At 40.6% G+C, this 12,905-nt stretch overlaps 1 protein-coding gene across 1 annotated transcript in view; it reads left to right on the top strand.

The window, feature by feature from the left end:
- Positions 1-12,905, top strand: part of ADGRE3 (adhesion G protein-coupled receptor E3) — a 41,543-nt gene that overhangs the window by 25,000 nt on the left and 3,638 nt on the right. Inside the window, exons 7-14 of the mRNA XM_060006614.1 lie at positions 1,146-1,262; positions 2,724-2,908; positions 5,003-5,170; positions 6,265-6,462; positions 6,749-6,984; positions 7,597-7,663; positions 7,884-7,975; positions 9,970-10,138. Coding sequence (XP_059862597.1) covers positions 1,146-1,262; positions 2,724-2,908; positions 5,003-5,170; positions 6,265-6,462; positions 6,749-6,984; positions 7,597-7,663; positions 7,884-7,975; positions 9,970-10,138 — 1,232 coding nt within the window. The remainder of the gene's footprint in view (positions 1-1,145; positions 1,263-2,723; positions 2,909-5,002; positions 5,171-6,264; positions 6,463-6,748; positions 6,985-7,596; positions 7,664-7,883; positions 7,976-9,969; positions 10,139-12,905) is intronic.

The raw sequence follows: 12,905 nt of genomic DNA on the forward strand, positions 1-12,905 counted from the left end.
AATAATAATTTTTTAAATTGCTTTAATAAAATAAAATTCAGTGTCTAACCTTCCTGGGAAACCAGAATCTGCACAATTTCTTTCAAAATTAAACCAGATTACGAGTAACTCTCATCTTTCCTGATTTGGCCAGTTCCTAACTGTTTAATCGAGGACCAGTACCCTTACCTCAGGGGCTTCAGTCTTTTCATCTATAAAATGAGATAATAATGCTGCATATAATACACTTACAACTAGGGCTGGTAATTGCTATAACTTTGATTATTCTACTTTCCACTCTTTAGTATTATAAAGTTTTATTTAAATAGTATCATTTTTTATATTCCTATCTACTTCATAATAGTATCATTCTTTAAGTGCTATTTTGTTACTTGCTTCTTTTTAACTCTTTTTAAACGTAAAAAAAGGAGACATAATAAGCCTACTGCACTCATCATCCAGATTGAATAATTTCCAACTCATGACCAGTCTCAGACTCTCTGATTTTTAAGATAAATATTTTCATGAGCTTATTTCCTGCTCTTTTTTTTTTTCTTTTGGCCATGCCATGTGACTTGCGCGATCTTAGTTCCCCCGACCAGGGATCGAACCTGGGCCCCCTGCAGTGGAAGCGTGGAGTCCTAACCACTGGACCGCCAGGGAATTCCCTTATTTCCTGCTTTTCTGTGACTTCATTTTTATTGGAAGCATGGTTCCCCATTAAAGAGATAAGCCATAACTTATTTAATCAGTTCCTTCTTAAACATTTAGGTCACTTCCCATTTTTCACCATTATCGTCTTTGCTGTTGTGAAATTAGCTACAACTTTCTTGTAGCTAATTCTGTCCTCTTATCCATGATTGTTCTCCTAGAATAAATTCCGAGAAACAGAATTGTTGCTTCAAAGACAATATGCTAGAGAATATTATTTAAGAACTTGGTTTCAGGAGTTAGAGTCGTACTTAAATTCTGAACTTCAGTTTCCTCATCTGAACAATGGTTCCTCATGGCGTTATATGATGCTGTTATAAGATGATGATGTATAAGGATCTTAGTCCAGTGCCTGGCACATCTTAGACATTCAGTAAATTTGAGCTGTTTGTGTAGCTATGCACATTTTTAAAACTTATAATAATGGTAAGCTTGCCCGTTGTTTTTCCTACCAGCTGTTGAAACTCGAGTTGTTACAGACAATTGCTCCACAGGAGTCATCTTCAACTTGAGCGCCCTAATGAACTCCATGAATATCCGCTGCAGTGACATCATCCAGGGAAATACACAAGGTACATGTGGTGGCTGCATGCAGAATCCCTAAGACATGCAGAGCAATATCACTGTGTGAGTAGTAAGGAAAGGTCCACAATAGGCTCCTCCCTAATGGGTCTGTTACCCTAAAACTGTGTCATTTGAGTCTTTTCCTTAAAAACAAAAATCTTCTTAAACTAGAGGCTTTCTATTCTTCAGCATGAAAGAGGCTTCTTTGCAGTTGAGGGGCTGTTCTACCTGGGTCTCAGTTTAGGTTCACTCAGAAGCAGTCCATGGACAAGTATAAGGAGTTCAGTTGTAATGATTTTATTTGGGAGATGATCCCAGGAAGCATCAGTAGGTGTATCAGTCAGGGTTCTCCAGAGAAACAGAACCAGTGGGGGCTGTGTGTGTGTATGGAGAGAGAGACAGGGACAAAGACAGAGATTTTAAGGAATTAGCTCCTGTGATCGTGGAGGGTAGCAAGTCTAAAATCTAGCCAGCAGGCTGAAGACCCAGGGAAGAGTTGTTGCAGCTTGAGTTGCTCCGCAACAAGAGAAGCCACCGCAATGAGAAGCCCGCGCACCACAACAAAGAGTAGCCCCCACTCTCCACAACTAGAGAAAGCCCGCGCGCAGCAACGAAGACCCAATGCAGCCAAAAATAAAATAAATAAAATAATTTTTTAAAAAAAGTAAAAAAAAAGAATACCCAATGTAGGATACCATTTATGTGAATTTTTAAACACAGAAAACAATACTGTATATTATAATGGAAACATGCTTATGTAGTAAAATTACAAATGTATTCATGGAAAGGCCACACTTCCACTTCAAGTCCGTGGTTATTTCTCGAGAAGGAAGAAAGAGAATGAAATAATAGTGGGATCTTTAGCCATATCTAAAACATTTTATTTCTTAAAAAAATACATAATTCTGAAGCCAATACGACAAAACTATAATATATTTTAAATCCGAGTGTAAATGTCTGTATGTCTTTTTTATAGTTTTCTAAGTGTTTGAAATATAAGTTAAACTTTTTTAGAAAATAAAGATGTTTTCAAAGAATTCACCATTTACCACATGCTTGGCACTGTGCTAGGAGCCCTGTGGTTTCCAAATGAAGTATCCGGTATTAGTTACTCAGTACGTTTAGTGCCTGTTGGAAAAATAGGATTAATCCACAGGAAATAATTAATGGACAGTTGAATTCTCTTTGGCACGGCAGGGACTGCACTTGAAATACGAATTTGGAGAAAGACACATCAAGCTGCCAGAGGATCTAGGGAAGACTTCCCGAGCCAGAGGCTGGGTTGGAGATGGGTCTTTGAGGAGGAGTTGTGAATATTTGGGTAGGAAGAGCAGGAAAGGAAAAGTAAACATCCTAGACACAGCTGAGCACAGGGGTGGCGATCATGGGAGTCTGTCAGGTATGGAGTGGGAAAGGGCAACAGAAGGAATGGTGGCACTTTTTAAGACTCCATTATTCTGTTTCCTCAGGTCCCAGTGCAGTTGCCTTTATTTCATACTCTTCTCTTGGAAACATCATAAATGCAACATTTTTTGGAGAGGTGAATGAGAAAGATCAAGTTTACCTGAACTCCCAGGTAGTGAGTGCCGCTATTGGACCCCAAAGGAACACATCTCTCTCCCAGCCTGTGACTCTAAGTTTTCAGCACCTGAAGGTGGGTGAAAGCTACAATTTGTACTTGCTTAGGTTTCATGGATGTTAGACCAAACAATTTTTAAATACTCCCAAGTCAATCATTCTGGACCTGCACTGTGCAACATCATAGCCAGGAGCCAACTACAGTTATTGAGCATTTGAAATATGGTGAGTCTGAACTGAGATTTTGAAGACTTAGTATTTCCAGGTTTAGATTCAGTATTTCCAGACTTTGAAGACTTAGTAAGAAAAACAATGTGTTAAGCATCTCAATAATTTTACACTGATTACATGTATTGATTTATATTGACATATTAAAAGATATTATTTTGAATATAGTGCTTTAAATAAAATATTTTATTAAAATTAATTTGACCTGTTTCTTTTCCTTTTTTTTTTTTTTTTTTTTCGGTACGCGGACCTCTCCCTGCTGTGGCCGAGCACAGGCGCAGGCCCAGCGGCCATGGCTCACGGGCCCAGCCGCTCCGCGGCATGTGGGATCTTCCCAGACCGGGGCACAAACCCGTGTCCCCTGCATCGGCAGGCGGACTCTCAACCACTGCGCCACCAGGGAAGCCCTCTTTTCCTTTTTTAATGTGGTAGTAGAAATTTTCAAATTACATAAGTGACTCATATGATATTTCTCTTGGGCAGCATCATTCTAGTTCGTGGAATTTTTTTAATTGCCGGTACCTCCTACATCTGTGAAATTTGAACTGAGACATAGTGTTTATTCTTGCACAAAAGCCTGGAATTAATTATTAAGACTACATAATTCAATCAGAAGAAAAACTTTTATATAATTCATTGCCTTTTCCCATTCTCTGCCCAAACTCTTAAAGGCAGGAGGGTTAATAGCCAGACATAGTAACTGTTTAGAAAGTAAGAGTTGAAAGAAATCTTGCCGTTTTTTTGACAACATGGATGAACCTTGAAGACCTTATGGCCAAGTGAAATAAGTCAGACAGAGAAAGACAAATACTGACTGATCTCATATATATGTGGAATCTGTAAAAACAAACTCATAGAAACAAAGGACAGATTGGTGGTTGCCAGCGACAGAAGGTGGGAGAAAGAGGTAATCGTGATCAAATGTTACAAACTTCCAGTTATAAGATGAATAAGTTCTGGGGATGTAATGGAGAGAATAGTGACTCTAGTTAACTCTAGTTAACAATACTGTATGGTATATTTGAAAGTTGCTAAGAGAGTAGCTTTTAAAAGTTTTCACCACAAAATAAAAATTGTAAATATGTGAAGTGATGGATGTTAACTAACCTTGTTGTAATAATCATTTTGCAATATATACATATATCGAATCATTACATACACCTTAAACTTACACAATGTTATATGTCAATTAAATCTCAATAAGGCTGGAAAAAATAAATCAAACTTTTTTAATTTTTAAGAAAATAAGAATTAAGTGGGAGAAGGTGAGGAAAGGTAGGTTTTCTCCATCTGATGCATAAAATCTAGGAATGGAATTTTTGATGTATGGCATGGAGCAATGGAAGTGGAGCAAGATATCTGGGGATGGTCCAGTGGATTATCAAAGGAGATACAGCCGCCAAATAGGATAGCATCCAACTCACATCCTTGGCCCGATCAAGTGTTGCTATGGACATCCTGGGGGCAAAAAAAAAAAAGAGAGAGATTGAAAACTAACTTTATTGTCTCCTGGTAATGTTTCTTCCCTACACTACCCCTGTCATTGTATGAGCAATTATTGTGTTGTAAGCGGTCAGGGCAGAATTGATGTGAAGACATCAGGGAAATTTGGCTTAGAGAGTATTTGGGAGAAAAATTTAAGTGAGCCTTATACTCTATTTTTATTTGACTCCCGTGTTGGAGGATAAAGTCCTGAAGCCAATGACATCTTGTAAAATTCTGGCTCCCAGAGAGAGGTGGGTTCATTTTCTGTTATGTGGAATCCCAATAGAGTTGGGACTACGCGGACAGGTTCCTGGTGGTCATCCTCTTCACTTAAAATAGAAATTACCTGATCTCTCCTAACCCATGGTGTCATCTCTTTGCACCCCACCAGCATAGACTGACACTCTGAGAGCAGTCTCTCCCAAGGAAGGACATGATGAGCCTGTTCTATTTTCAGATAAACTCCAGTATCAAAAAGGTCTTCTGCGTCTACTGGAAAGGTACAAAGGAGGGCGGCCACTGGTCCAGAGAGGGCTGTTCGCTGATACAAGCAAACAAGACTCACAGTATATGCAATGCCACTCACCTGTCCAGTTTCGCTGTCCTCATGGCCATCGACACACAGGTATGATGTAAACATTGAATTCCTCAAGCTAATCCTTTTGGAGGCCCTGCTTAGGTGGCCATAAATGCTATAAGGAAAATTTTTAAAGAGCGTGTGTCTGGAGTGATTGCAGAAGTGTGCTACTTTAGATAACATGGTTAGAGGAGAATTAACTATTCAGGCTGAAATCTGAATATTAAGTCAGTGGGGTTACAATGTGGGTGAATCTCAAAAATATCATGTTGTGTGAAATAAGTTAGACACAGAGGCCCACATATTGTAGGATTCCAGTTATATGAAATGCCTAGAATAGGCAAATCCATAGAGACAGAACAAATTGATGGTTTCTAGGGGCTGGGAGAAGGGGAGAAGTGGGGGTAACTTCTTAATGGGCATGAGGTTTTATTTTGGGGTGATTCAAATGTTTTGGAACTAGAGAGAGGTGGTGGTTGCACAACACTGTGAATGTACTAAAAGTCACTAAATTGTACTGTGTAAAATGGTTAGTTTTATATTATTTGGATGTTACCTCAATGAAAAAAAAAAAGGTTTCAGGGAAGAGCATCCCAAAAAGAGATACACCTATGTGTCAAGGTCCTGAGAGAGAACAAACTTGGTGTGTTCCAGAAATAAATGTGGTTGGAGCAGAGTGAATGAGAGGGAAGTGGAAAAGTTCAGGTTGGAGAAAAGGGCACAGGGAAAATGCATCAGACTTCAAATGCTATGGTCAGGAGTTTGGATTTCATTCAAATTACAATGGAAAGGCAAGAGGGAATTTGAATCAGGGATGCTGCACACTTATGTTATTAGAAGAAATCTCTGGCTCCTGGGTCAAGAATGGATGGTGGTGCAGCAGGAGTGGACTGGTAGAGAGATGATGGTGGTCAGGATTTGGGTGGCAGCAGCAAAGGTGGTGGGAGAAGGTCAGACTGGACACATATCCTAGACGAGGGGTCAGAGTACTGATAACATAGGCTGGGTGACAGCATACAGGAAGTCCTGCATCCCTCCCCTCCTTGCAGAGCTGAAGGTGATCTGCCACATTCCAAGGGGTGGGGGAGTATAATCCCAGAGCAGGAAAGGGTGACTGTGATGTCCTCTCTGATGTGTCCCAGGAGAAGGATCCCACACTGACTGTGATCACCTATGTGGGGCTGAGCCTGTCTCTGCTGTGCCTCCTCCTGGCAGCCCTCACCTTCCTGCTGTGCAAAGCCATCCAGAGCACCAGCACTTCGCTCCACCTGCAGCTCTCACTCTGCCTCTTCCTGGCCCACCTGCTCTTCCTAACAGCCATCGATAGAACTGAGATCAAGGTACTTGTACTGTCCCAAAATACCCCTGCCCTGCCTCCAGTGTTTGCTGAGTTCATGGAGCCATGCTGCATTGGACACCTTAATAAAATAGCCTTGGGCCCCAGAGGGAGGTTGGGGGAGATGTACCAAGGTGAGTAGTGCTGCCGTTGATTATCAACCACCTTTACCTTCAATGACCTTGGTCTAATACCAGGTGTTCTGAACTCAATGTCAGTATAAAAGAGACGCCCTGGGGCCATGCTCCACCCTGACAATCCCTCCTGGTGACACCTTCCTCCTTCCCCAGGTGCTATGTGCCATCATTGCAGGTGCCTTGCACTATCTCTACCTGGCCTCCTTCACCTGGATGCTGCTGGAGGGCCTGTACCTCTTCCTCACTGCACGCAAACTGACGGTGGTCAACCACTCCAGTATCAACAGGTTCATGAAGAAGCTCATGTTCCCAGTGGGCTACGGAGTCCCGGCTGTGATCGTGACCATTTCCGCAGCATCCAGGCCTCATCTTTATGGAACACCTGATCAGTGAGCTTGACTCTCACCCTGTGCCATGGACATATTTGAGGGCAGTGTTAATAGTGATGATTGGGATATTCACATCAAATGCACTCTACTTTCTCCTTGAGTATAAGGGTTCTAATCTCTTTCCCAGTGAGGCGGGGAAAAATGATGTAAGAGGCTCTGGAAGGGGAGTTTTTTTGTTTTTTTTTTTTTTGCAGTATGTGGGCCTCTCACTGTTGTGGCCTCTCCCGTTGCGGAGCACAGGCTCTGGACGCGCAGGCTCAACGGCCATGGCTCACGGGCCCTGGAAGGGGAGAATTTTGCAGTTAGGTCCCAACTTTATCTCTCCCATAATTTGTGACCTCAAGTCCTTAATTCTCAGTCCCCTCATTAGTGAAATGGGGATAATGGTCACCTCCATGGTCCCACCTTCAGAATACTAGTGCGAAAATTTAACAGGACTGTGCCTGTAAAATGTAGCAGTAACACATGGTAGTGAACAATTAAAGCCTTCATTGTCAGCTGACATTTTCAGGAGACATTGGAAAATTCTCTGTTAGGAAAAGGTGTCATTTCATATCCATTTCATGTGCTTTCTCTGATCTCTCTTTGCGTCCCTTTTCCCATTTTTCCCAGCTGCTGGCTCAGCCTGAAGCAGAAATTCATCTGGGCTTTCCTCGTCCCCGTCTGTGCCATTATCTGTGTGAGTGAATATGTGGCTCTGATGTTCCTGACCTAAGAAGAAGCACCAGACATGGGTGCAAGATAGCACAAGGGACATATATTTTCTCGGTTGTATGATTTGGTTTTTCCACCTGCTACCAATTCAAACCCATGTTCAGGGAGGTAGGAGTTGTGTACAATTTACAGTGGACATAGTACATCTTAACTTGTATTCTACATGGTCTGTGTCATTCCTGCAGGTGAATTTTGTATTTTTTATCTTGGTTCTTTGGATTTTGAAAAGAAAACTTTCCTCCCTCAACAGTGAAGTGTCAACCATCCAGAATCTAAAGTAAGATGAAGCAAGTGGTATTTTCTAACCCTCTTTTCCTCTACTCACTTCCTACTGGTCCCTCCTACATATTGACACAGACATACACCCCACAGCCAGGCTCTAAGGACTAGCAAGACCACTACCATCTTCCACTATCACAATTAATGAGAAGCTGTATTCACTAGAGTACAGGCTAAATTTCTGTGACTCAAAAATGGGAGTGAAATAGAAGTTTATTTCATTCTCACGCCACAGGCCAGAGGTAAACAGTCCAGGGCTAATGGGAAGCTCGGCTCCACAGAGTGATCCAGGGACTCACGTTCTTTCTATTGTGTTGCCCCACCATCCCCTAGGATGTTGTCTTTATCAGTATCCCATATGCAGGAAGGAGTTGACATGAAAGTTGCAAGTTCCACATTTGCTCATATCCCATTGGCTAGACCTTGGTCACATGGTGACACCTAGCTGCAAGGGAGCCTGGGAAATGTAGTCTCTAACTGGGTAGCCCTGTGTCCTTGATAAATCTCAAAAAGCGAAGCGATCTAACACTAAACGGAAGAAGAGGAGAATGGAAGAATACAGCTTTGGCCACACAGCACAAGAGGCAATAGGTTCAGGGAGGATTTAGGTTAAAATATATTTTGTATAATACTATTTCAAAAAACTGGGAACTATGAGTATTTCTTTTATTTTTCAGCATCCATCTTTTTTTTTTTTTTTTTTGTGGTACACGGGCCTCTCACTGCTGTGACCTCTCTCATTGCAGAGCACAGGCTCTGGACACGCAGGCTCAGCGGCTGTGGCTCACGGGCCCAGCTGCTCCATGGCATGTGGGATCCTCCTGGACCAGGGCACAAACCTATGTCCCCTGCATTGGCAGGAGGACTCTCAACCACTGCACCACCAGGGAAGACCTCAGCATCCATCTTAATTTGACATGTAATTTGTTGAGGTTTTCATTGTAATCACAACAATAACACATTTGTTATTTGTTCATTACTTGTCAAAAGTTTTCAAAATATATAAAGTTAAAAGTGAAAGTTGCTTACTCCCTCTTTTCCTGCTACTTTTACCTCCCAGGGAATCCAGGGGTAACAAACTGCATGATATGATATGTCTGATATTTTCCCAGGACTTTTTCTGTGCATTTTCTGTAGAACAGACAGACTTACATACAATAGCATCACTACATAAATTGTTCCTCAACTAGCTTTTCTCACTTATGTAATATGATATTTTAAAATTAGGAATATATAGATACAAAAGTAGGGTGACCTTACATCTCAGTTTGCCTGGAATGGTTCCAGGTTATGTTTGTTGATGCACTGTAATTATTAAAAACACTCCTTTTTCATTGAAGTATAGTTGATTACAATGTTCTGTTAGTTTCAGGTGTACAAAAAAGTGATTCAGTTACACACATACATATGTATATTCTTTTTCAGATCCTTTTCCATTATAGGTTATTACAAGATATTGAATGTAGTTCCCCTGAATAGCACACGTTTTGACCCCTCCATCTATAAATGATATATAGAGAGAGAGATAAAGAGCTTTATCTTTGCAGTTTTAGAATGCTTTACGTATGTATGGTACTAATTTTGTTCTATATACTGTCCTAAATACTTTACATATGTTAAGGTCTCATTTAATCTTTGCAGCAACCCTATGAAATAGGAGTAGTACAAAGATTAGGGAACTGAGTTACAGAAAAGTAGGGATTCCCTGGTGGTGTAGTGGTTAGGACTCAGCGCTTTCACTGCCATGGCCCAGGTTCGATCCCTAGTCAGGGAAATAAGATCTCCCAAGCCACATGATTTAAAAAAAACAAAAACAAAAAAAAAACAAAACACACGCCAGACAGTAACTTGCCCAAGGTCACACAGTTAGTGCTGCCTTTGATTTAAACCCAGGCATTCTAGCTCCAGAGTCTTCACCGTTAACAACAATGCTGTAGAAGTATTCATGTCCATCATTAGCTTTTTTACATTATTGATTACTACTTCCCTCAGGATGCTGACACTCAAAGCAACAGCTCAGCTCTTCATTCTGGGATGCACATGGTGTCTGGGCGTCTTGCAGTTCGGCCCAGCTGCCCATGTCATGGCCTACCTCTTCACCATCATCAACAGCCTTCAGGGTTTCTTCATTTTCTTGGTCTACTGCCTCCTCAGCCAGCAGGTAAACTGTGACCTCTTTCTTTATTGTTTTAAAATTAAGAAACATTTGGAGATACATAGTTTAATAAACATTCAAATCCACATTCTCTAAATTTTCATAGGCACTTGTGAGTAGTATGTAAACACTCCCTATATGTTCTCTACTGTGAGATGCTATTGATTGTAAGAAATATTAATTTATTAATGGCTTTCAGAAAGTAAATAATTGCTGCATCAAGGAAATACCATGTTTTTCTTCAACTATCCCATGCGTAATAGTCATCTATTGCCATGTAACAAACAACCTCAAAAATCTCAGTGGCTTAAACACAAACATTTACTTTTCTCATTCTGGAGTCTGCAGGTTGACTGGGGTTCAGCTGATCTTGGCTGGGCTCAGCTTGACCTGGCTCCAGGATGAAGATCATGTTCAGGTCTGTTCTTTGTGACCCTGAGGCTTGGGAGAAAGGGGAGCATCTCCCTAACATAAGGTCTTCTTATAACAATGGCAAAATCACAAGAAGGCAAGCTCTACTGAGCAAGGCCATTTCAAGGTGATTCTGTTTGCATCACCTCCACCAATATTTCATTGGCCAAATAAGATCCCATGTCCAAGCCCAAAGTCAATTGGAGAAAAACACTCCATTCACCACGAAGCTAAGACAGGGTGTAATGCTACTACAGAAGAGTGAATAACTGAGATCAATAAAGCAATCTACCACACCACTTAACATGAATTCTTAAACACATTTCCATGTGATGTATATCCTCTCTACTAATGTTTTAATAGCTCTATAATGAAATTACATAATAATATAGTTTTTCTAACATTTGATCATGAACATTTTCAAATATACGAAAAAGTTGAAAGAATTATGTAGTGAACATGCAATACCGATCACCTAGATTCTGTAAGTAACGTTGTGCTATGTTTGCTTAATCACATATCTGTCCATATACCTACCCTTCTATTCATCTACCCATCCATCCACATGTACAGCCAAAGAAAACTGTAAGCAACTCTTCTCAGTGGATGTATGCACTTGAATGAGCACCACGCAAAAGACTTATTTGTACTCTTCCCCCAGTTCATCTCAGTGCCTGAGGCATCTCACAGTGTGAGCCTCCAGTTTTTCAAGATATATATTTTGTATTCAATATGGCTACTAAACACAAGCCAATTCATGTGTCTGCAGCTGAACAAAAGAAACAGTGTGCGTCTGACACTTGGGAAATACTGGCTGCTGTGGGCTTGTTGAGATAAATCTCTAAGATGGTTCCTTACTAAGGGGTGCTCAGGGGTAATATGAACTGCATGCTGGCTCTAGAAATGAACCCCAGGCAAGATGCTACCGTGCTGTATACTACTGAACCACGTTGACATACTTCTACTTAGATTTAGTTAAGTTATACTCATCTATAGAACAGGATACTATGCAACTATTAAATATAATGTAAAAGACTGAAACCCCAATGAAACTTGGATCTACATGATCCAGGCCAGGAGGTGCAATGGCCAAATAAAGATATTCCAGCAGCCAGAAGAAATACAAAATCACCCAAGTTCTTTATTTGTACTTCTCAAATACCATGAAGAAGACACATAGTCCAGCTGAGCTTTGTTGAGCTCGGCCACTAAGATTTTGAGGTCATTTATTACTGCAGCAAAACATGTCCTGACTGATATACTTCTTCCTCTTCCTTCTCCTCTTCCTCCTCCCTCCTTCTCCTCCTCTTCCTCTTCTCTCTCTCTCTCTCTCTCTCTCTCTCTCTCGCGCACGCGCGCGCGCGCGCGCTCCTTCCTCTCTCCCTCTTTTCCTCGCTCTGCATCTACACGCCCAAAGAACCAAACTAGGAAAGGAAGAACAGCTCCTCTGAGGATAAGAGAGAGGAAGAAACTGAGCCGACAGAGCAGCCACTCCCTAGAGAACAAAGGATGAGCATAGGCATAGACCATTCAAATGTTAATTTTTGTCTGGGCACAAGAATATTTTATGACCGGAAGGATATTCAAACTATATTAGTGAATACATGTGGAATCTAAAATATGATACAAACGAACTTATTTACAAAACTGAAACAGACTCACAGACATAGAAAACAAACATTTTTACCAAAAAGGGAAAGGATGGGCAGGGAGGGATAAGTTAGGAGTTTGGGATTAGCAGACACAAATTATCATATATAAAATAGATTAAAAACGAGGACCTACTGTATAGCACAGGGAACTATATTCAATATCTTGTAATAAACCATAATGAAAAAAATATGTAAAAGAATATATACATATGTATGTTTAAATGAATCACTTTGCTATACACCAGAAACTAACACAACATTGTAAACCAAATATACATCAATAAAATACATAATTTTTAAATTTTTAAAAATATATTAGTGAAAGAGTAAGTTTCAAAACATTGCTCCAGAAGGGTTCTATTTTGTTTATATAACATATATAAATATTCATTTCTTATGCTATGTTATCTAGTTATTCACGTGTGGGTAATGGTGTATATGGAAAAACACCACTTACTCTCAAGCAATTTTGCCACTCCCAGGGGGGACATTTATCAATGTCTGGGGACACTTTTGATTGTCACAACTAGGGGAAAAGGTACTACTGACAATTAGTTGGTAGAGGGCAGTTATTGCTAAACATCCTACGGTGCATAAGATAGTCCCCACTACAAAGGATGATCCAACTCAAAATGTCAGTAGTGCCAAAGTTGGAAACCTTGGTGTAGCAAATGTTGTTGATGACTCTCTCGTATCACTTTGGCATTATA

The sequence above is a fragment of the Delphinus delphis genome, chromosome 3, assembly GCF_949987515.2.
Source record: "Delphinus delphis chromosome 3, mDelDel1.2, whole genome shotgun sequence".
NCBI classification, from domain to species: domain Eukaryota; kingdom Metazoa; phylum Chordata; class Mammalia; order Artiodactyla; family Delphinidae; genus Delphinus; species Delphinus delphis.